Genomic DNA, 20,024 nt, shown 5'->3' on the forward strand with positions numbered 1-20,024 from the left:
AGTGATGATGATAGAAATGGGTTACCCCTGTGGAGGAGAAAGAGGCAGATAGGTATCCAAGGCCAGACTGGATGAGATGATGGAGCAGGGTTGGTGTGACTGGGTTTTTGCCAGGGGCCTACACTGAGTGGGTGGGGGGCTGGACCTGCTGTCACCCTTCACCATTGCAGCCTACTTGCTTGTTCACCCCTCTTCTTGCTCAGATGCACCTGCCGGCTTGCCCGTCGCCTCTCTGCCTAGCCAGGAAGCAGGTGGTAGCAGTGGTGAGGAAGAGGAGTAACAGCAGCTGGCAATGAAGGCAGAGAGGAGGCAGTAGGCTCATTGAGCCCCCATGGGGGGAGCTCTTACCCGAGGGCCCTGCAGAACCTGGAGCTGACACGGCAGTGATGGAGACCCATGACCAGATTGTCTGGCTCTTTCTTAAACATTTGCAAAAAGCATAGGAATGTAGGAAGCTGTCTTACGCCAAGTCAGACCATTGGTCCACCTAGCTCAGTGTTGTCTACCCTGACTGGCAGCAGCTCTGTGGGGTTTCAGAGAGGGCGCTTCTCCCCGTCCCACCTGGAGAACCTGGATCCTTCTGCATGCCAAGCAGATGCTCTGCCGCTGAGCTACGACAGCTGCAGATTGGATCAGAACTGTGGTGTGTGGAGGAATGGATGTGTCTTTCCCTTTCCATATCCCCCTTGGCTGTTTTCTCAATGTTGTTTGCCCCATTACTTGCTTCCTGGTACACCACTTCCCTATTCTGTGTTAGGAAAATAATAATAATAATAATATAATAATAAATTTAATTTCTTCGTCGCCTATCTGGCCAGTGGCCACTCTAGGTGACTTACAAAATTATTAAAATACAATTAATAAAATACAGTAATACAATAAAAACAATAAATCTACAACAACAATATTAAAACTGGGTAGGAGGCATTACAATTATATCGATTAACCCTCCCCGGATACCCCGAAGGCCTGCTGAAAAAGCCAGGTCTTTAAGGCTTTCCGAAATACATTTAGGGAAGAGGCATGCCGGAGATCTTGTGGGAGGGAGTTCCAAAGAGTGGGGGCCGCCACTGAGAATGCCCTCTCTCTTGTACCTGCCAATCTGGCTGTTTTTGTTGGCGGGATTGAGAGAAGGCCCTGTGAGCTATATACTGTATATATATCACGCATATTTGCATATTTGCTCCTTTTGCATAATATATTCTATGAGCCAATGGGCACGGAAGCCCTGCCCTGACAGTTTTGATTTGATTTACATTTTTGAATGTGTTTACATTTTATCTGATTTAAAGCAGATGATCACCTAAGAACAACATGTAATCAGGGGATAGGTGTAGTCTATGCAACTCCTACTGAACGGTGAGCACAGGATGTGGGTCTTCCTCATTGAGATTGCCCATGTCACATGCCTGCTCTTCCAGATATGTTGATTTATTCATAAAACATTTCTGTACTGCCTTTCCGCTGTTAAAAAGAAAAAAAAAGCCCCCAGGCAGTTTACAACAACAAAACAGCACCACAATAATAATAATAATAATAAAAATGCATTGAGCACTGGGCACTGAGGTTCTCTGTGTGACACCTGGGGGCATCATGATGCCACCAGATAACCCTCCTTCCCGTGCCTGCCGAGACCCTCTGCCCATCTCAATTTCTTTTTTTTAAAATGAGTTTTTGGTGTTTATTGTTTGGTTGGGGGCAGTCGAGGCTGCTCTGTTAGGGCGAAATAGAACTCTGCCCCACCAACCTCAGCCTGTCCTTAGCCAGCCCCCACCTGTCTGCCTTTTACTTACAACCGGTCCAGAGGGAGGCCCTGGTTGTCAGCTTCTTCCTCCTTGCTCTCAGTGTTGCCTCATGTAGAACTCAGCAGGGAAGAGGAGATGGGGACAAAACTAGGGTGAGTTGGCTCCGCTTGTCATTGGTTCTGACTCCACCCACTGTTGGTCTCTCTGCCTTCACCCCCACTAGTCACATTGGGCATCAGCCACCACTGGTTGAGGGGATGTTGTCTTTCGTCGGGGAGGATTGCCTGCTAAACATGTACCATACATTCCTACTCAACTGCTTTGATCTGGGGAAGTGGCACTGGTACAGGTGTCATGTGATACTTGTTCTGCAGTTGTAAGAAATCTTTTTTTTTTTTTAATGTGGCAACACCTACACTTTGGAATTCCCTACCTATTGACACCAGGCAGGCCCCTTTACTGTATTCTTTTGGCGCATACTTAAAATATTTTTATTTAGGCAAGTCTCTCCAGACATGCAGATGTTGATGTGTTTTTAATCTTCTTTCAGTTTAATGCTGATTTTAACTGTCTTTAAAATGTTTTTAATTACTTGTTTTTGACTATTTTTATTGATAATTTTAATATTGCTTGTACACCACTCAGAGGTTTTGTTACAATCAAGCAGTATATATATATTGTTAAATAAAAAAATATATAAACAAGCATACACAAATTTGTGTCTATGGGTCCCAGGCCCCTGCCTGGACCCTTCTGGATGCACAAACATGAGCTTTTACCACTGACCTATCATCCCTCTCCTTTAATTCTTTCATCTAGTCAGTGTGGCACAATGGTTAGAATGTTACACTATAACCTGGGAGACCAGGGTTCGAATCCCCACTCAGCCATGAAGCTCATGGGTGACCTTGGGCCCATCATAATCTCTCAGCCTAACCTACCTCCCAGGGTTGTTGTTGAGGATAAAATGGGAAAACATATGCTTGAGCTCCTGGGAGGAAAAGTTGGTCTATAAATGTAAGAAATAAATAAATCTATTTTTCTCCTTGCCATTCTGCAGGCCAGGTGGTAACCTTACAGCTTGGATGTGTGAAGCCATACGGTACCATGTTCAAGATGACTCCAGCAACCACAGAGAAGGAGGTGAATACTGAAAAGTGCTTCCAGATTAATGGCACCAAAGAAGGTCCTGTGAAGCCACAAGGTGTCTTTCCTAACCTGAAAGGTTTCAAGGTAAGCTACCAAATCTTGGCAGCTTGAGAGGGATAAGGTGCAGTGAAATGTTTGGAAATGAACTTACAAACATTGGGTTATGTTAGTCTAAGTTCTACTCAGAGTAGACCCAATGAAATGAATGGACATGACGAGTTTAGGCCCATTAATTACAATGGATCTCCTCTGAACAGAAGTTAGTTGACTGCCTTATAATGAGCTAGACCCTTGCCCTGTCTACCTCTATATTGTCTACACTGTCTGGCAGCAACTCTCCAGGATTTCAGCCCTGGGGGGACTTTTTGCATGCAAAGCAGATGCTCTGCCACTGAGCTATAACTCTTCCCTGCTTGGACCTGGGATGCCTGCTATGGATTCCATTCTGGGGAAAGGCTATTGGGTACTTGGGGTTCATTGCCTATGGGTCCTTGCTGGGGTAAATAAGATTAAGATAATAAAGCACTGCTGCAATGGAAAGTACAACATACGGTACACAGAAATTGTAGAGCTGGTTATGAGCAGCTGAGGCTTGCAAGCTTTTGAGGGAATGCATCACGCTTACCCTAAGGGTGGAAATGCAACTGGGGAGGAGGCATTTTGAGTGAGAGAAAATGGCCAAAGGGTTATGCATCCCAGTGAGCTGCTGAGTCCAATTCAATGTGTTAGTACTAGCATACAAAGCCATAAAAGAGTGCCTTTCCCAATATCAGCCATCTCGGACCCAAGGATCAGCAGAGCCTTGTTGGTGGTGCCACCACTGGGGATGCCTGATTGGCATTGGCCCTTAACAGGGCCTTCTCAGGTGCAGTTCCCTATTTGTGGAATGCCTTCGCTGATGAGGTGCATCTGTCTCCCTCATTATCGACTTTCAGGAGTTTACCTAGGCATTTGATGGTTGAAGGACGCTTTTCCCGGCAACCTTGAAATCATTGGCTGAGGGAATACAATTGTTTTTAGAATGTTTTAAACTTTTTAGAGCATTTTAATGATATTGTTGTTGATGCATTTGCCATCCTGGGCTCCTTTGGAAGGAAAGGCAGGATATAAATTGAATAAATGATGATGATAATGATAATAGTAATCCCTTCTTTAGTTCTCTAATAAAATTTCCAGCCTCCCACAGCTGCTTCCTCTTTGAAGAGGGAAACAAAATGGGGGGAAAATGTTTTGGGGTTTTTCGCAAGCATCTGCTGTGTGTATCACCTTGTTTGGCCTTTAGTGAAGCAAACACTCTCTATCGCTATTCTTAATCTCTTTGGAATGACACAGAAGGCATCCCCTCCTTGTGCGATACCCTCCTTATTAGATAGTGACTGGCGCATCAGTGCAATTTTATTTCCTTTTTTTTCTGTGCCATTTATACCTTGGCACAATGCACATTTCTTAAGTAACTTCAGGCAGAGATCATGTTTGTGCTATCTTGTACGTTCCTGTAAAATTCAACTTTGGAAAATGACAGGTTGACACCATAGGACTCCTCAAGGACTTCCTAAACTTCCACACTACCAGTTCTCCTGCCATGCGTGGACCTTTGCTTGCTTGCTTGCTTGCTTGCTTTATTTATTTATTTATTTATTTCCCACCCTTCCTCCCGGCAGGAGCCCAGAGTGACATAATTTCATACACAGCATACTGGAAATGCCTTCCAAGTTCCTTTGGAATGAAGTAGAGTGACATTGGAGCCTGTTTATGCTCAGGTGCAACTCTTGTTCATTTTCAATGGCTCTTGGGCCAGAGAGTTGTTTCCCTTCTACTTAGAGTAGGCCAATTGAAATGAATGGACCTAAGTTAATTAGTCCGCTAATTTTAATGGGTCTACTTTGAGTATACAACCCAGAGAAACAAATCGTAGTGTTTGCGCCTTGGCTTCTGCCTTTTCCCCCGTGACCTGATAATTAATTATATAAACAGCTGCCATTTATACCCAAGGTTTATCTAGCTTAATATTGTCTACACTGACTGGCAGTGGCTCTCTGGGGTTTCAAGAAAGGGTTTCTCTCAGCCCTGTTTGGAGATGCTGGGGTTTGGACCGGTAGCTTCCGCATGCAAAGTATGTGCTCTCCCTTTGAGCCAAGGTACACAGGAAGTTGTCTTATATCAGGATCAGATGCTTTGTCCTCTAGCCTATGCAGAAAGGACATCCACATCATCTTCTACTTGCTTCTCTTTCAATTGGAAATGCCGGGGACTGTACCTGGGACCTTCTGCATGCAAAACATGTGCTCTATCATTGAGCTATAACTCCTCCCCAGTTTGTCTGCCTGTGGTCACCTGCCTGTCTCCAACTGCTCTAGAGGTCACCGGGTAGGTGTAGGTCTTGGGAAGCAGCTGCTGATGTTACAGCCCATCTCTTTTCTCCAGAGGCTGCTCTAGGTGGAACAATGACAGGTCCTTGGGAAGCTTGACTGGTCCCGAGCTCCGTGATTCAGCTGCTTTCTGTTCATGGCAAAGCTGCTCTTGTGTGTGCCAAGCTTCTTACATGAATGCAAAATAGGCTTCACCCAGATGCCGTGCCTTGATAATCATGAAATTGTTCCACGATGGCTGTTCAAAGCGACATTCATTGCAGAGAGGATGCCTTTGATGACAAGCTGTAACTTGTTCCTTTTATAGTGTAACTAATAGATGTGTGCGTGGGCATTTTGTTGTTGTTGTTGTTGTTGTTGTTGTAAAAAATTATATCCCACCTTTTCTCCCAAAGGAGCCCAGGGCAGCAAACAATACAATTTAACAACAACAAAAAAGCATTCTGAAAAACAATTAAAACATGTTAAAAACAGTTGCAGATGAAAACATGCTGAAAATTGAAGATTGTTCCCAGGCCTACAAAAAAAACTGTGCTAAATACCATATTTGGGGTCCTCTGGAAACCTTCTTTTTTGTGAGACATTGGGGGTGATTTGTGTTTGTTGAGCCCAGGGTGGTTGGGGAGAGAGCCAGGGTGGATGATTGGAGTCCTGGGTGAGAGCCAGAAGGTTGTGAGATGTTGAGTGGGGAAGTGCAAGGGAATTGTTTTGTGAATTTGTATTATGTATGTAGTGGTTAAGGTGCTGGACTACGACCTGGGAGACCAGGGTTCGAATCCCCACACAGCCATGAAGGTCACTGGGTGGCCTTGGGCCAGTCACTGCCTCTCAGCCTCAGAGGAAGGCAATGGTAAACCCCCTCTGAATTCTGCTTACCACGAAAACCCTATTCATAGGGTCGCCATAAGTCGGGATTGACTTGAAGGCCGTCCATATTCATGTATTTGTATTATAGTTTTGTTGTATATTTTTATACATTTGTTGTTGTTTTTACCCTTCTGTACACAGCTTAGAGATATATTTATATATATTAAGTGGTATAGAAAAAGCCTAAATAAATAAAAACAGTTCGGACTCTATAACTGTGTATCTCAATGGAAAATAAAAGATGTATGGTAGGATGGGAAGAGGGGAGATTTATGCAGGGGGGAATGGGGTTAAGATAGTATTATTTAGATTGTTAATGGAATCAGAGCTTGGAAAGGTTACTTTTTTGAACTACAGCTCCCATCAGCCCCAGCCAGCATGGCCACTGGACTGGGTTGATGGGAGCTGTAGTTCAAAAAAGTAACTTTTCCAAGCTCTGAATGGAATATATATGTTTTTCAAAACTCCAAAAAAAACCCAAACTTGCTTTCATTCTGTGATATCCAAGTTGCCAGAAACAGTCTTCTTCAGCCGTCAAATGCTTGGGTAAACATTACTGCTAGTTGGAGAAATTGGCTTCTGAAAACCAGTTGCCAGAGCAGGAGCTCTTGTGCTCAGGTCTGTCTTGTGGGTTTCTCTTGGGCATCTGGTTGGCCGCTGTGAGAACAGGATGCTGGACTAGATGAGCTGCTGGCCTGATCCAGCAGGGCTCTTCTGTCCATCTCCTCCTTAAGATGGACAAACAGTCTGACCTGGTTCCTGTTTTCACGTCCACTCTTTTCCCCTCCTCCCCAGCCCATAAGGGAAGAGTACTACAAAGGCCAATACTGCAGTGTGTGGCAGAACATCTCCTACTGGGGCAAGAAGAGGAACGTGTACACCATGTGGGTGACTAACAGCAGTTGCGGTGTGTCGCCTGTGCACTACGAGATGAAGGGTTACAACACTTTGCTGGGGTCGCACTATGACAAGTATGAAATAGATTACAGTGACTTTTCCAACAGCTTCCCAGCTTCCATCTTCGACCTGAAGCCTAACGGTGAGTAAGAAATTATTGCGTTGCACCGTTACACCAAATTACTTAAGGTGGCATGCTTAGGGTGACCTCACTCATAGTTGCACAATGACCCTGCAAGGTGGGTTAAGCAGTGCATGGTCTCAAGCGGGTCAGCGTCTTCGCAACGGAGCCGATATTGGATCCACATCTTCTGTCTGGGTTTGACACTTTAGCCTCTACACCAGGAGTGGAGAATCTGTGGTCCTCCAGATGTTGTTGGATTCCAACTCCCATCAGTCCTAAACCAGGATGACCAATGGTCCGGGATGATGGGAATTATAGTCCCAACAATATCTGGAGGGCCTCAGGTTCCCTGTTCGTGCCAAACACCATTTAAAGAGAGGGGACCATTGCTCAGTGCATGTGCATTGCATGCAGAACTTGCAGGTGGGACTCGAGCTCAGTGGTAGAGCAGGTTCCTTGCATGCAGAAGGTCCTTGGCCTCTCCAGGTAAAAGATTTGTGTTGCAGGTGAAGAGAAAGATCTTTGATGGAGATCCCGAAGAGCTTCTGCAAGAGTGGACCATCCTGAACTAGATTAACAAGTAGTCTGACCTGGCATAAGGGAGCTTCCTCTCTGTCTGTCATGCTGGCTTTCAAACTACAGAACAGCATGAGGTCCTGTCTAAGAGTGCTGTCACACTTTATGCAGCCATCATTCTTGCCACAACTACACTGCTAATTCCCCAGAGCAAAAGCATGTAGGGAATATCCGTATTTTTAAACAGGCAGTGGAGGTGCATGGGAGACCTGCATCCAACTGGATCCCCTGGTATGTATGCTCGTGTTTTTTTAAAAAAAATAGTGGTCTGTGCTTTTTATTTTTAACTGTTTGGAACACTTCTATAATGCCAGCAAAACCATAACAAACACAACCGCAAAAAAAAAAAGGATGAAATGTCTCTGTAGCACGTGTTTTGGCAAAATGTGCTGTGTGTGCATGTGTGAGAGAGAAAATCTAGTCCAACCTACTGCCTTAAGATAGAATTTTCTGAATTTTCTGCCCCAAAACGTCCCTAGCAGGCACCTGTCCTGCCCTTTCCTGAAAAGCACAAACTGCTGTGATTTCTTGAGCTTCCTGTTCAGGTTTTTTTTTAATATAAATCCTGGGAGTTGGGATATTCTGGCCTGGTTTGCAGATCACATAAAAGCATTGTTTAAAACAAACAGTGGTTTTATGTGGATGAGCAGCGAGCTTGTGCCCACTGCACAAAAGTCCCCGCAGTACTCTTCCCTCTGCTGCCCCTTCCAATGATAGGAGACTTGAGTCTGGATGATGTTGTTGGAAGATGATACAAGCCAGAATCTGGCTTGTCATGGCATCTGAACCTGGGCTTGTGGTTTGTTTCTATCAAGATAAAGTCACAGCCTACAGCAGCTAGTGGGGGGGATGACTTTATACTGCACTTTTGAATAAAATAAACAAGCCCCCCTGGGAGCAACGGGACTCGATGGTTTTCTCTCACTTTCAGGGGCAATTGTAGAGAAAAAAACTGACTTCCCCCAGTTTTTTCCCCATACAATTCCCTCAGAGTGCCTGAGAGTCTTCGGGTCCCATCTCTCACAAGGGGACCCCTCTGTTCTGGTCAACGTGCATGGTGGCAAGAAGCCCCCTGTGCTGGCTGCTGTAGGCTATGACTGGCTGAAAGGCTGCATGCTGGAGCTTTCTAAAAGGAAAACATTAAAAAAAAATAGGTAGAGGTAGCATTGGAGTTCTCAGACCACCTCAGCATGAGATCTGCAGATTCTAACTACAAGTAGACTCATGATCCAAACTGGGTTGAGCCACCCTGATAGAATCAAGCGAGTCTGGTTTAGAATCCAAGTTCTGCAGATTTTTCCTACTTTCTGCACACACATAACCAGCATATCAAGGAGAAGGCTCACCACTACTACTTTAAAACTATAAATCCTTTGTAGTTCTAATAAGCAATTTGCTTAAGCTCCAGCTGTGAAATTTTGTGGCGTATATAAGAAAAAGGGAGTGGGGATTGCAAAGCATAGAGCACTTTCTTGGAGGAGAAGGGATGGGGGCAGAGATCTGGGGCAAGCAGGGCAGAAAGTGGTGGGGTTGGTAGTTTATTCTCTTTTGTTTCGTTGTTGTTTTGCCCTTCCAATGGGAGGGAATTAACTTGCACCACTTCTAAGGAGCTTTTTGGAGGAGTGCCAGGGAAACAAGTAGCCGTAGTGTCCTGCAGAGCCACAACCTTGTGAGCCGCCTTGAGGGCCTTTTGGCCAAACGGCGGCATAGAAATAGAATAAATAAATAAATAAATAAAAATAAATAAACCATCAGTTGAAACCCAAGGTTTGTTCTTCACTTACCCCTTGTGATTTGTTTTGAGGAAGCAAACCACAAGCCCAAGTTCAGAACATGACAAGCCAGATTTGAGCATTGGAGTGGCAGGAGTGGGGGAGGAACACTGCAGGAACTTTTCAGTGGTGCTCATTCACATTAAGCCATAGTTCACTTTAAACTATGATTTAATGTAGGAAGCCAACATTGTGTCTCCTAGATTAGGTTGGATTACAACTCCCATAATCCCTAATTGTTGGCCATGTTGGATAGGGCTGATGGGAGTTGGAGTCCAACAACATCTGGAAGATACCACATTGTGTATCTGTGGCTTAAGGCAAGGGTGGGGAACCTTTTTCAGTGCAAGGGCTGTATTCTCTTGTGGGCAACCTTCCTGGGGCCACATACTAGCGGAGGGTGTAGCTAGATGTTTCCCATTCTCCATCTGGGCAAGCAAGAGGTAAAATGCCTAGAAGAGGATGTGGAACAGGTCTGGGGGGGCATGGCCTGGGCAGAGTCTCAAGGGCCAGTTAGAGAGGCCTGTGAGGGGGCACATTCAACCTGTGGGTCTGCGATTCCTCATCCCTTAGTCTGTTGTGCGAACTGGGCCTCTGTCTCCATTTGTTAGCTATATAAACCCTTCCATAGTTAGTTTCTTGCCTCTTTCTCTTTTAGGGTGTGACTTATTGTCACTGGGGCAGCTGGTGACTCCATGTCAGTGGGACAGTAGAATCCACTCTGGGTTTTAGTCCAAAGAACCTTGGATAGTTCCTTGAAAGTTTAGACTAAAATCCAGAGTGGATTCCACTGCCCTGCTAACCTGGAGCTACCAGCCGCTAGTGATTGTCACACACTCTTTTTAAAAAAAAATTAAATATTTGAGTCGCTTTTTCCCCAGTCCATCCAAAGCAATGTACAACTATTCAAAGAAATTACCTACCAATAAAAGCAAAATACTTAAAAGCGTTCATCAAGGAGTAACAACAAGCAGCAGAAGAGACTGTTACCCTTTCCAAAAGCATTGCTTATTACATTAAGCAATATAGCTTTGATCATTTATTGTGTATGTATTGATAACAGTGGAGAAACACTCTCACTTTGTTTGAAAGAGTAATACATTTATCACAGCTGAAGGTACTTTGAAGCCACGTGTTAACCACTGACTGGTACAACTAGCAACTCTGATTTACTCCAATTGAGTTTTTTTTAAAAAAAAAAAATCCTACCAAATACCCCTTGAGAGCGGGTTTTAATGCAAAGGCCCCCACTGAAATCCATAGGTTTGAGCATGCTTGAGTCTGTTCTGGCTTAAAGCACCTTGGAAAACTTCTTTTTCTAAGAACTTGAACAGGAAAGGAAACAAGAACATTTAAGCCGCTGCATTTCCATCCTGCCTCTTTTGTTTCCATAAATTGCAGCTGCCTGCTCCTTTGCTTTTGGCTGTTGTTTCAGCTTCTTAAAACCCTGCAGGATCTTCTCTTCCTTATTCATGTAGGAGTATATTCTTTATTCGCAATCCCAGCTTTCCTCCAAATTAGAAGTTCTCAAAACTCTTTTAACTGGTGTGGCTTCAAACAGAAAAGCTGGAACCTGCACAGCCTTCCTTTTGCAAGGGTTCCCCTCTCTTTTCCCACTCAGCAGTTAAGCACCAACAGGATATTGCACCCTGTGGTGGCTAGCACCCAGTAGGTCAGAACACCGGGAGCCCAAATGGTAGGTGGAACCAGAGCCAATGACAGGCAGAGTCAACTAATTCTAGTTTTGTCCCCATCCTCCTCCTTGCTAAGTTGTACAAGGGCAATATGGAGATTAAGGAGGAGAAGGAAGTTGACAGCCGGGGCCACCCCCTAGACTGGTTGCAAGAATGCAGGTAGGTGGGGCTTGCTGAAACTGGTAGGGCAGTGCCCCATTCGCCCTAGCGGAGCAGCCTCCATTGCTCCTACTCATTGCCCTTGAATCGCCAAGCATGCTTGGCAGGGATATTCATTGAAAATAAAACTGCTGATATTTGGAAATAAAACTGCTGATATCATAATCCCATTATACACATTTATGGTGCGACTGCATTTGGAATATTGTGTACAGTTCTCGTCGCCTCACCTCCAAAAAGGTATTGTAGAGTTGGAAAAAGTTCAGAACGGGGCAACCTAGATGATCAAGGGGCTGGAGCGACTCCCTAGGAAGAAAGGTTGCAGCATTTGGGGCCTTTTAATTTAGAGAGACGGCGAGTCAGAGATGACATGGCAGAAGTGTATAAAATTATGTATGGCATGGAGAGAGTCAACAGAGAGGACTTTTTCTCTTTCTTTCGTAACACTAGAACTAGTGGGCACCCAATGAAGCTGAATGCAGGAAGGTTCAGGACAGACAAAAGAAAGGACTTCTTCAAGTGGCTCATAGCTAAGCTATGGAACTTGCTCTCAGAGGAGGCAGTGATGGCCACCAACCTGGAGGGCTTTAAAAGAGGATTAGATCAATTCATCGATGGTAACAGTATGAAAGGTTACTAGCCACAATGGCTATGTTCTGCCTCCACAGTTGGAGGCAATATACTTCCGAATACTAGTTGCTGGAAACAGCCGGAGGGGAGAGTGCTCTTGTGCTCAGATCCTGCTTGTGGGCTTCCCACAGGCATTTGGTCAGCCACTGTGAGAACAGGATGCTGGACTAGATGGGCCATGGGCCTGATCCAGCAGGCTCTTCATATGTTCTTATATTATGCAGTGAGATTGGGAGACCAGGCACTTCCAGACTGTAGCTATTTTCGGGGGACATTCATTCAGATACTGGCAAATTCCCGTTGTGCAATCAGAGCTGATTGGCCGGTCTTGTGCAACAAACCCAACTGGAATTTTTCCAATAAGGAAAGGGAGGGAGAAAGGCACTGGAAAGTGTGTGGTCACACTTGCTTTGACACAACATTATCTAATTTCCCTTCAAACAAATTAGGATGATTGCTCAATAAACAGGTCATCTGGAAGGGACTACAGTTTCATGGATGATGCTGAAAGGGCCCCAGGGCACACAGTCTCCATGCTTTGCATGACTCTCTTGCTAAGTCACCAGGAAGTAATATTGTGCCATATGATTATGAACCTCTCCGCCTTTCAGTGGCTTTCTGGCTTTAGTGGACTCTGCTCCTTGGGTATGTGTGTGTATGTATGCATGTACGTGTACGTACATTTGTATTTTGTAAAGTCTGAATATTGCACGCATGGTAAGGAGAAACTACCTGCACTTAAGGGTGTAACCGCATGGGGTTTCAGATGCATTGAATCAGCAGATCAGATCCAAATAACTGGGGATTTCCATGCCACTAGTCCTCATGATATTCCTGATAAATCATTGGGAGAGCAAGAGTAGCATGATTGCTGCTGAGAAACACGCATGTAAGACTCTATGACCACTGTCTCCTCTGTTGAAGGGAAATGGAGGCATCTCACACAACCCCTCTATGAGGAAAGGTTACAACATTTGGGGCTTTCTAGGTTTTTTGGGGGGGAAGGCAGGTAAGGAGGGGCTTGATAAAGGCGTAGAAAATAATGCACAGTGTGGAGAAAGTGGCCAGATGGACGTTTTTCTTCCTTTCTCATAATACTAGAATCAGGAGACATCCCATGCAGCTGGGTGGTGGGAGATTCAGGACGGACAAAAGGAATTAGTGTGTCACACAGCACATAGTTAAACATTTGCTTCCATAAATGGTAGAATGATGGTCTCCATTCACAACCAGACTCATGAGGAAGACGGTGGTCCCCCAGATTCCATGGTCCCAGGCTGATTTTCTGGACTTAAGGAGGAGTTGTCATGTTTTTGAGAGCCTGCTTGTGCCTTTTTTCCCTTCCTCTTCTTCTCTTTTAAATTACCAAATTCTCAGTTACAAAGGGAGTGTAAAAATAATAACAATGACTAAGTAGTAAATACATTCCTTATCATTTTGATCTCAAAAATACCAGTAGATAGACTCCAGTTTCAAAGGAAGCCCCCCTTGTACTAGTTAACCCGTTCCTTACATTTTCCAAGCTGAACGAAATGTGTAAGCCTTTATCGTATAATGCTGGGGTGGGAAGCCTCAGGCCTGGGGGCCGAGTGTGGCCCTTTAGGCATTCCTATCTAGCTTGCTAGAGTCTCCCAAGGCCACATCCTTCACTGGCCCTGCTTTGCACCACAAGTGTCTAGAATGTGTCCAGGAACTTTGATAATGCCTCTTGGACATCTGGATGGAGGACAGAGAGATGTGTATGTGTGTAGAAACTAGCCTACAGTAAAAAGGTAAAACTTTCATGTGTTGCTCCACCGCTTTTCCCTCTAGCCCCTCCCACCACTGGCATGTGGCCCTCGGAAGGTTGCCTAGAGGGGAATGTGGCCCTCAGGCTGAAAAAGGTTCCCCTGATATCATGATAATCCAGATGATATAATGGTAAACAACCCTGATGTATTCCATTCAGCCAGTCATTTATCTGTGCATTTTCCCATTGATTTGCCCTCTAAATTCAAGCTGTGATTAAGCTGCCCACAAGGTCTTGTCTTTTCAGCTGGTCGTACATCCTCAGTGTATCCTAGAAGCAATGTTACTGGGGATAATGGTAACACAAGCATAGCAATTCTCCTAATAATCTTTTTGGGGGGCATTTTCTCCCCAGAAACAAAACTGTGTGACGAACTGCCCGGCGACTCTACAGAACACCACATCATGGCAAACCCCATGGCCGATTTTGTCGGAGGACAAGAGGACCGAGCCCACCAGGTGTTCCACCAATACAAAAAGCGGTTTGGAAAGACCTACAACAGTGAACGGGAAATGGAACACAGGAAGCACACATTCACTCACAACATGAGGTTATTTGTTTTATTTCAAGCATTTTTATCCCACTTATCAGCTGAAAAGGGCTCTGGGAGTGGCTTACAAATATCCATAAGATAGAGCCTGACTGCATGTTTACAATCTGAAAGACATGACACAAAAGGAAAAGGGATTGGGAGGGGAGAGGAAAAAAACAAAGAGAAGCTCAGGCAGTAGTTCTGTAATGACCAACTAGAATAGAAAGATTTGGAGAGGAGTAGTTAAAAGTTGCTGCTCTTTCAGCAGAGCTGATGGCAAGGCCCTGTAGTCCCAGCTCTCCCTCACCTTTGGCCTGATGGAATGTAATATATAATGGAATAATTATGAAATGGTGACTGAAACAGGAGAAAAGAGCTGAAGAAAACTTTAGGAGGCATATGGGCAACTTCAGTTTGCTTGCAGATTCCCAAGCTTTGGCTCTGATGTCTTGCTCCATAATGTGCAGTTCTGGTTCTGGTTACTGGAGGGAAGGGGAAGACCCATTGGAAGCTGCCTTTGGTAGTTTTGCCATCATTGGAAGCCCCAGGAGGGGTGGCCGAGGAGAGGGCCTTCTCTGTGGTAGCCCCTAAGCAGTGGAACTCCCTCCTCACCGAGGTGCATCTGGCAACTTCACTGTACAACTGTCAGCAAAAGCTGAAGATGTACCTCTTTACCCTGGTCTTTGACACCTGAGATGTATATTTTTAGGACCCACTCTGTGTTCTGTGATGTTGTTTAGGTTGTTTTTAATATGTGTTTTAAATTTGTTGTAACTTGCCCTAGGATCTCTGGGTGAAGGACAGGTTGTTGTTGTTGTTATTGTTGTTGTCATTGTCGATGATGATGATGATAATAATAATAATTTACCCTCAGACCAATGGTTCATCTAGCTGAGTATTGTTGATCTTTTGCGACTGAGAAACCTTTAACCGTAAGAAAGCTGGGTGAGGACCGCAAGCCAGAGCTATCTCCTGCCCAGCCCTTTCTCCTCCAGTAGCCTTCCTGTTTCCTCCCCCCAGGTTTGTCCATTCCAAGAACCGGGCCAACCTCCCTTTCAAGCTGGCCCTGAACCATATGGCTGACCTCACCCAGGAGGAGATGGCCATGATGAGGGGGAAGCTGAAGAGCACAGCGCCCAACAAAGGGTTGCCTTTCCCTGAGGAGATGTATGTGGGCCTCATCCTCCCAGAGAGCTTAGACTGGCGACTTTATGGTGAGTGGGGTTGAAAGGCAGTCCTGTTTAGGCAAGGAACATTGGATGCTGCCTTGTACCAGACCATTGCAATTTAGCATTTTCTACATTGACCGGTGTTTGTTGGGCCCACACACACAGCAACTATGGCGTGATGTTGGGCAGAGCAGCAACCACAGTGAACAAGATGCCCAAAATACGCCATGTCTGTTTCATTTCTGGGCAAAGGCTGCTTGCACCTCTGTAGTCACTTATAATTCTGACAGCAAGGACAATGAGAAGCCTTGGTGTTCTGGTAAGAGTGGCAGCGAACAGCTATGAAGTCAAAACAAAGATAGCATATGTTTTGGCACATTGGTAAGCTAAAGTGTGTGAAAGGGCATTACCTGGAAAATCACTGAAGAAACAAGGATCCATTTACTCATTACTGCCTCCTCCCAGTTAGATTATGGTAATTCATAATTACATATTATGGAGGACCACCCACACTGTAACAAATTAACATTATAGCGGTATGGAGTTATAGTTTTGGAAAAGGGAAAGTGGTAGAGCCTCTGCTTTGCATGCAGAATGTCCCAGGTTCAATCTCTGGCATCTCCAGGTAGGGCTGGGAGAGTCCCATCTGAAACCCTGGAGAGCTGCTGCTAGTCAGTGTCGACAATAAATGGACCAATGTTCTGACTCGGTATAAGGCAGGTTCTTATGTTCCTATTTATTTCTTTCGTTTTGTAAAAGAAAAAGCTGGGGAAGTGTTTTAGCAACAATTAAGGGATTAATTAAACAAAATAAATAGGGGTCATAAAATGGCACCTGCCACAAGGGTTATAGTGAATGTGCACTGAGCTTCAAATGGCTCAGCTGCAGCAGCTATGCCCACACCCACTGGATGCATGCACAGACAAAGCGCAATGCTCCCTACATTGCGGAAAGTCAATTGCGATTCCACTTGTTGTTTACGAGCAATGATTGGATAGTGCCGGGAGCCATGCCTCTGCAAGCACCTTGCAATTTGACCCAGGTGAACCCAGAGCTGCTTCCAAGCTCTCCGCTCTTCTGCATGTTAATTTTAAGTTGTGCTTGATGGGGATGGAAGTGGCAATGCAGGTGTCCTAGCTCTTTCCCCCTCGTTGTTCCCTCCAGGTGCAGTGACTCCGGTTAAGGACCAGGCCGTCTGTGGTTCATGCTGGAGTTTTTCTAGCACTGGAGCTCTGGAAGGGGCTTTCTTCCTCAAGGTAAGAGCTTGCCTGTCCCTTTAACGGGGAAGTTCCTTTCATGTCATCTTGGAAGGTGTTGGGTAACTGATTGATTCGGTGCTTACTCTAGCCGTGCCACTTACGTGGCTGACTCTGGAGGTGAGGGTTGTGTTGGAAGTGTTTGGAGCACAACTCAGCTTGCTGGTGGAACTAAAGTAGATAGAGAGCTTCCTAGATTGCCTTTCTGGCCTAACCTCTGCTGACTTTCCTTTGGGTGCTAGTCTGGTACTCTTAGGGTTGCCGACCTCTTTTCCTGCTCCTACTTTCTTCTTCCTCCCACCTTGGAAGAGGAGACACCTTTCCTTTGTCTCTTCTAACAGGATTCACCTATAATGTGCCTTTGCTTGCATCCAGTGGGGCTGAACTGCAACTCTAGTTTCCCAGCAGTTGTGCTGCTGCTTCTTACTAAGAGAGGTGATGCGGAGGGGAGGACAGTGGAGCTAATCCAGTGCTCCTGCTGGTGCACCTTTACCGTGCTGACCTCCCTGCCCCTCTACCTCCCTATAAGCAGCAATGATACACCTACCAGCATTCTACTATGGAGCCTGTCTTAATACTCTCTTTAATGCATTTATTCCCCACCTTCCTTCCATAATAGAGCACAGGGCAACATGGATGTTCCCTGGTGGCAGTAGTGGCTAGTTTCCATTGGGACTGGTAGGGCAGAAGGCAGAGAGGCCAACAATAGGTGGAGCCAGAGCCAAAGACAGACAGATCCAGCTAATTCTAGTTTGCCCACACCCTCCTCTCTGCTGAGTTCTACAAGGGCAACATGGAGACTAAGGAGGAGGAAGCTGACAGCCGGGGCCACCCTCTGGACTGGTTATAAGTAAGAAGGCCGGCAGGTGGCGCCTGGCTGAGGGCAGGCTGAGGTTGGTGGACTAGTGCCCCATCTGCCCTAATAGGACAAGCCTCCACTGTCCGGTGGTCTCCCATCTATATACAGACCAGTCTCGGAGTCATTTAGCTTCAGCAAAGAAGTCTTACTATTTTTCACATGTTGAGCAAAACCATGTTAGCTGTGAAAGTTGCAACCGACACTTCCTTTTTAAAGAGACTCTTGCACGTGTGGTTTCCTGGTGCTGAGTTTAGTCCTGTGTGACTAAGCAGGTAGGAGTTTGCTGCCCTCAGCCAGGGTCTGCTGCAGAGACTTGACCTTTGCTTCTCTCCTATTTTCTCCAGACTGGGCAGCTCATCTCTCTGTCTCAACAAATCCTCATTGACTGCTCTTGGGGGTTTGGCAACTATGCCTGTGATGGTGGTGAGGAGTGGCAGGCATTTGAGTGGGTCCTGAAGCACGGTGGCATTGCCAGTACGGAGTCCTATGGACCATACAAAGGCCAAGTGAGTAGCAGGAATGAATCAGTTTAAGGTATCGGGTGCCACCCGGTGACCCAAGAGATCAGTAGCTGCATTGAGGAGGTAAAGATGTGCTTGGCAAGGGGGAAGATGAGATCTGCCCATCCGCAGCTCAGTTGTCTCAGAGATCCTCCAGTTGTGTTGTGGTCCTCCATGGCATCCAGTTTGGGGTTTTCTTGTGCATTGGTGTCTAACTATCCAGAAAACCTTGAGATGAAAGGTCTGTTCAGACAGCCCTCTGGCCACCCATTATATTCAGTAAATACAGACAGGGTGAAATTGTGCCCACTGACCAGTTGCACATTCATTTTAAAAAGGTGTGTGTGTAGAGAGAGAGAGAGTCGGAGAGAGATGTGTGTGTATGCCTTTTTAAAAGTATGCCTAAAGCGCTCAATGTTTGTTTAAATCCCTAAGCGGTATATAAAAATAACATAAAAGCAATAAAACAGTCACCTAAAAACATAACAGCATTATAAAAACATGAATAGGTGGAAACAGAGCTTCTGTTGACATCAGGCAAGCTCCTTTGTTGTATTTTTTTTTCAACGTGCCTGCTTAAAACATTTCCGTTTAGGCAAGCCTATGCAAACACAGAGATGCTGATATGTTTTAATTTCTTTTTAGTCTACCGCTGTTTTCAATCTTTTAAAAAATGTTTTTAATTGCTTGTTTCAATGGTTTTTTTTTTTTTTTACTTTTTTTGCAAACTGTTTAGAGGCTTTTCACAATCAAGCAGCGTATAAATTTTGTTAAATAAAATAAATAAACATGGTCCAGCCCTCTGGGTCAGGGAAAATCTGGGCAAACAGGTGTGTCTTTCTACAAAAGATCTGAAGCAATTAACATACAATGCTTCAAGCATGGCAGAAGGAAGGGTATCCCACAGTGCAGCATTGGCAGAAAATGTCCATTTTCAGGTCACCGCTCTGTGATGTTTTGTGGTCTTGGGTGTGGTGCCAGAAGCAAAATTTCCCCAGATGATCTATGTGATCTTACAAGTCTATACCGGGCAGAAGCAGCTGGTGGCGTCATGTCAGGAAGGCAGTGGAATCTGTTCTGGGTTTTAGTCCAAACTTTACAGGAGCTGTCCACGGTGCCTCAGCTCCTTGAAAGTTTGGACTAAAACACTAAACGGATTCCACTACCCCACTGACATGGAGCCACCAGCTGCCACAGATACCAGGTCCGGTGATATTTCAGGTCTGGTTCCAGCACACAAGTGAGAACACATTAGTCCATCCTATGGCCATTAGAGGGCAGGTCCAGTGGGCAGATTGGCATCTGGAGGTGTGGCCAGCAGGTGAAACTTCCCCCCTCCCCACATGTTGACAACATTAGTATGCACAGCGTTATTGTGTACAGTGTATGAATGTCAGTCTTTATTAGGTGTGCTTAGGGTGGCAGGAAGAGGTCAGTTTGCTTCTATGTGTGATGAGGTAGAGGTAGGCATTTATGTGGAATATTGTAGTTTGCATACAATGTTACCCAGCAGCAGTGAGGACATTAGACAAACCTTTCCCCTGCTCTTTATCTCAGATGTGGGGAACTTGTGGTCCTCCAGACATTGCTGAACTACATCTCCCATCGTCCCTGGCCATTGGCTATGCTTTCAGGAGCTGGGCTCATGGGAGTTGTAGTTCAGCAATGTCTGGAGGGCCACAAGTTCCCCCCACCTGCTCTAGCTAAACAGATCCTAATGTGTATGAAGTGGAAAGCTTCTAGCCTGGGTTAGAGGTTGTAGATCTGTTCGACTCCAAGCTGTACATGTAGGAAGAAATGTCTCCAAAGAGCTTTTAGGAACTCCCTGACTGATGCTGATGATAGTTAATGAAATGACAAGTGAAGTTTTGCCATTTTGTTTTGTTCATGTTGCATGTATTGTCACCTGGGCTCTTTTTTTCTCTTTCTCTCCCTTT

The 20,024-nt window shown here is 45.3% G+C and overlaps 1 protein-coding gene across 1 annotated transcript in view; it reads left to right on the forward strand.

Moving 5' to 3' along the window:
• Positions 1-20,024, forward strand: part of LOC133370342 (digestive cysteine proteinase 1-like) — a 43,931-nt gene that overhangs the window by 19,220 nt on the left and 4,687 nt on the right. Inside the window, exons 4-9 of the mRNA XM_061596522.1 lie at positions 2,806-2,978; positions 6,926-7,169; positions 14,126-14,321; positions 15,324-15,517; positions 16,637-16,728; positions 17,932-18,093. Coding sequence (XP_061452506.1) covers positions 2,806-2,978; positions 6,926-7,169; positions 14,126-14,321; positions 15,324-15,517; positions 16,637-16,728; positions 17,932-18,093 — 1,061 coding nt within the window. The remainder of the gene's footprint in view (positions 1-2,805; positions 2,979-6,925; positions 7,170-14,125; positions 14,322-15,323; positions 15,518-16,636; positions 16,729-17,931; positions 18,094-20,024) is intronic.

The sequence above is a fragment of the Rhineura floridana genome, chromosome 15 (genome assembly GCF_030035675.1).
Source record: "Rhineura floridana isolate rRhiFlo1 chromosome 15, rRhiFlo1.hap2, whole genome shotgun sequence".
NCBI lineage: Eukaryota > Metazoa > Chordata > Lepidosauria > Squamata > Rhineuridae > Rhineura > Rhineura floridana.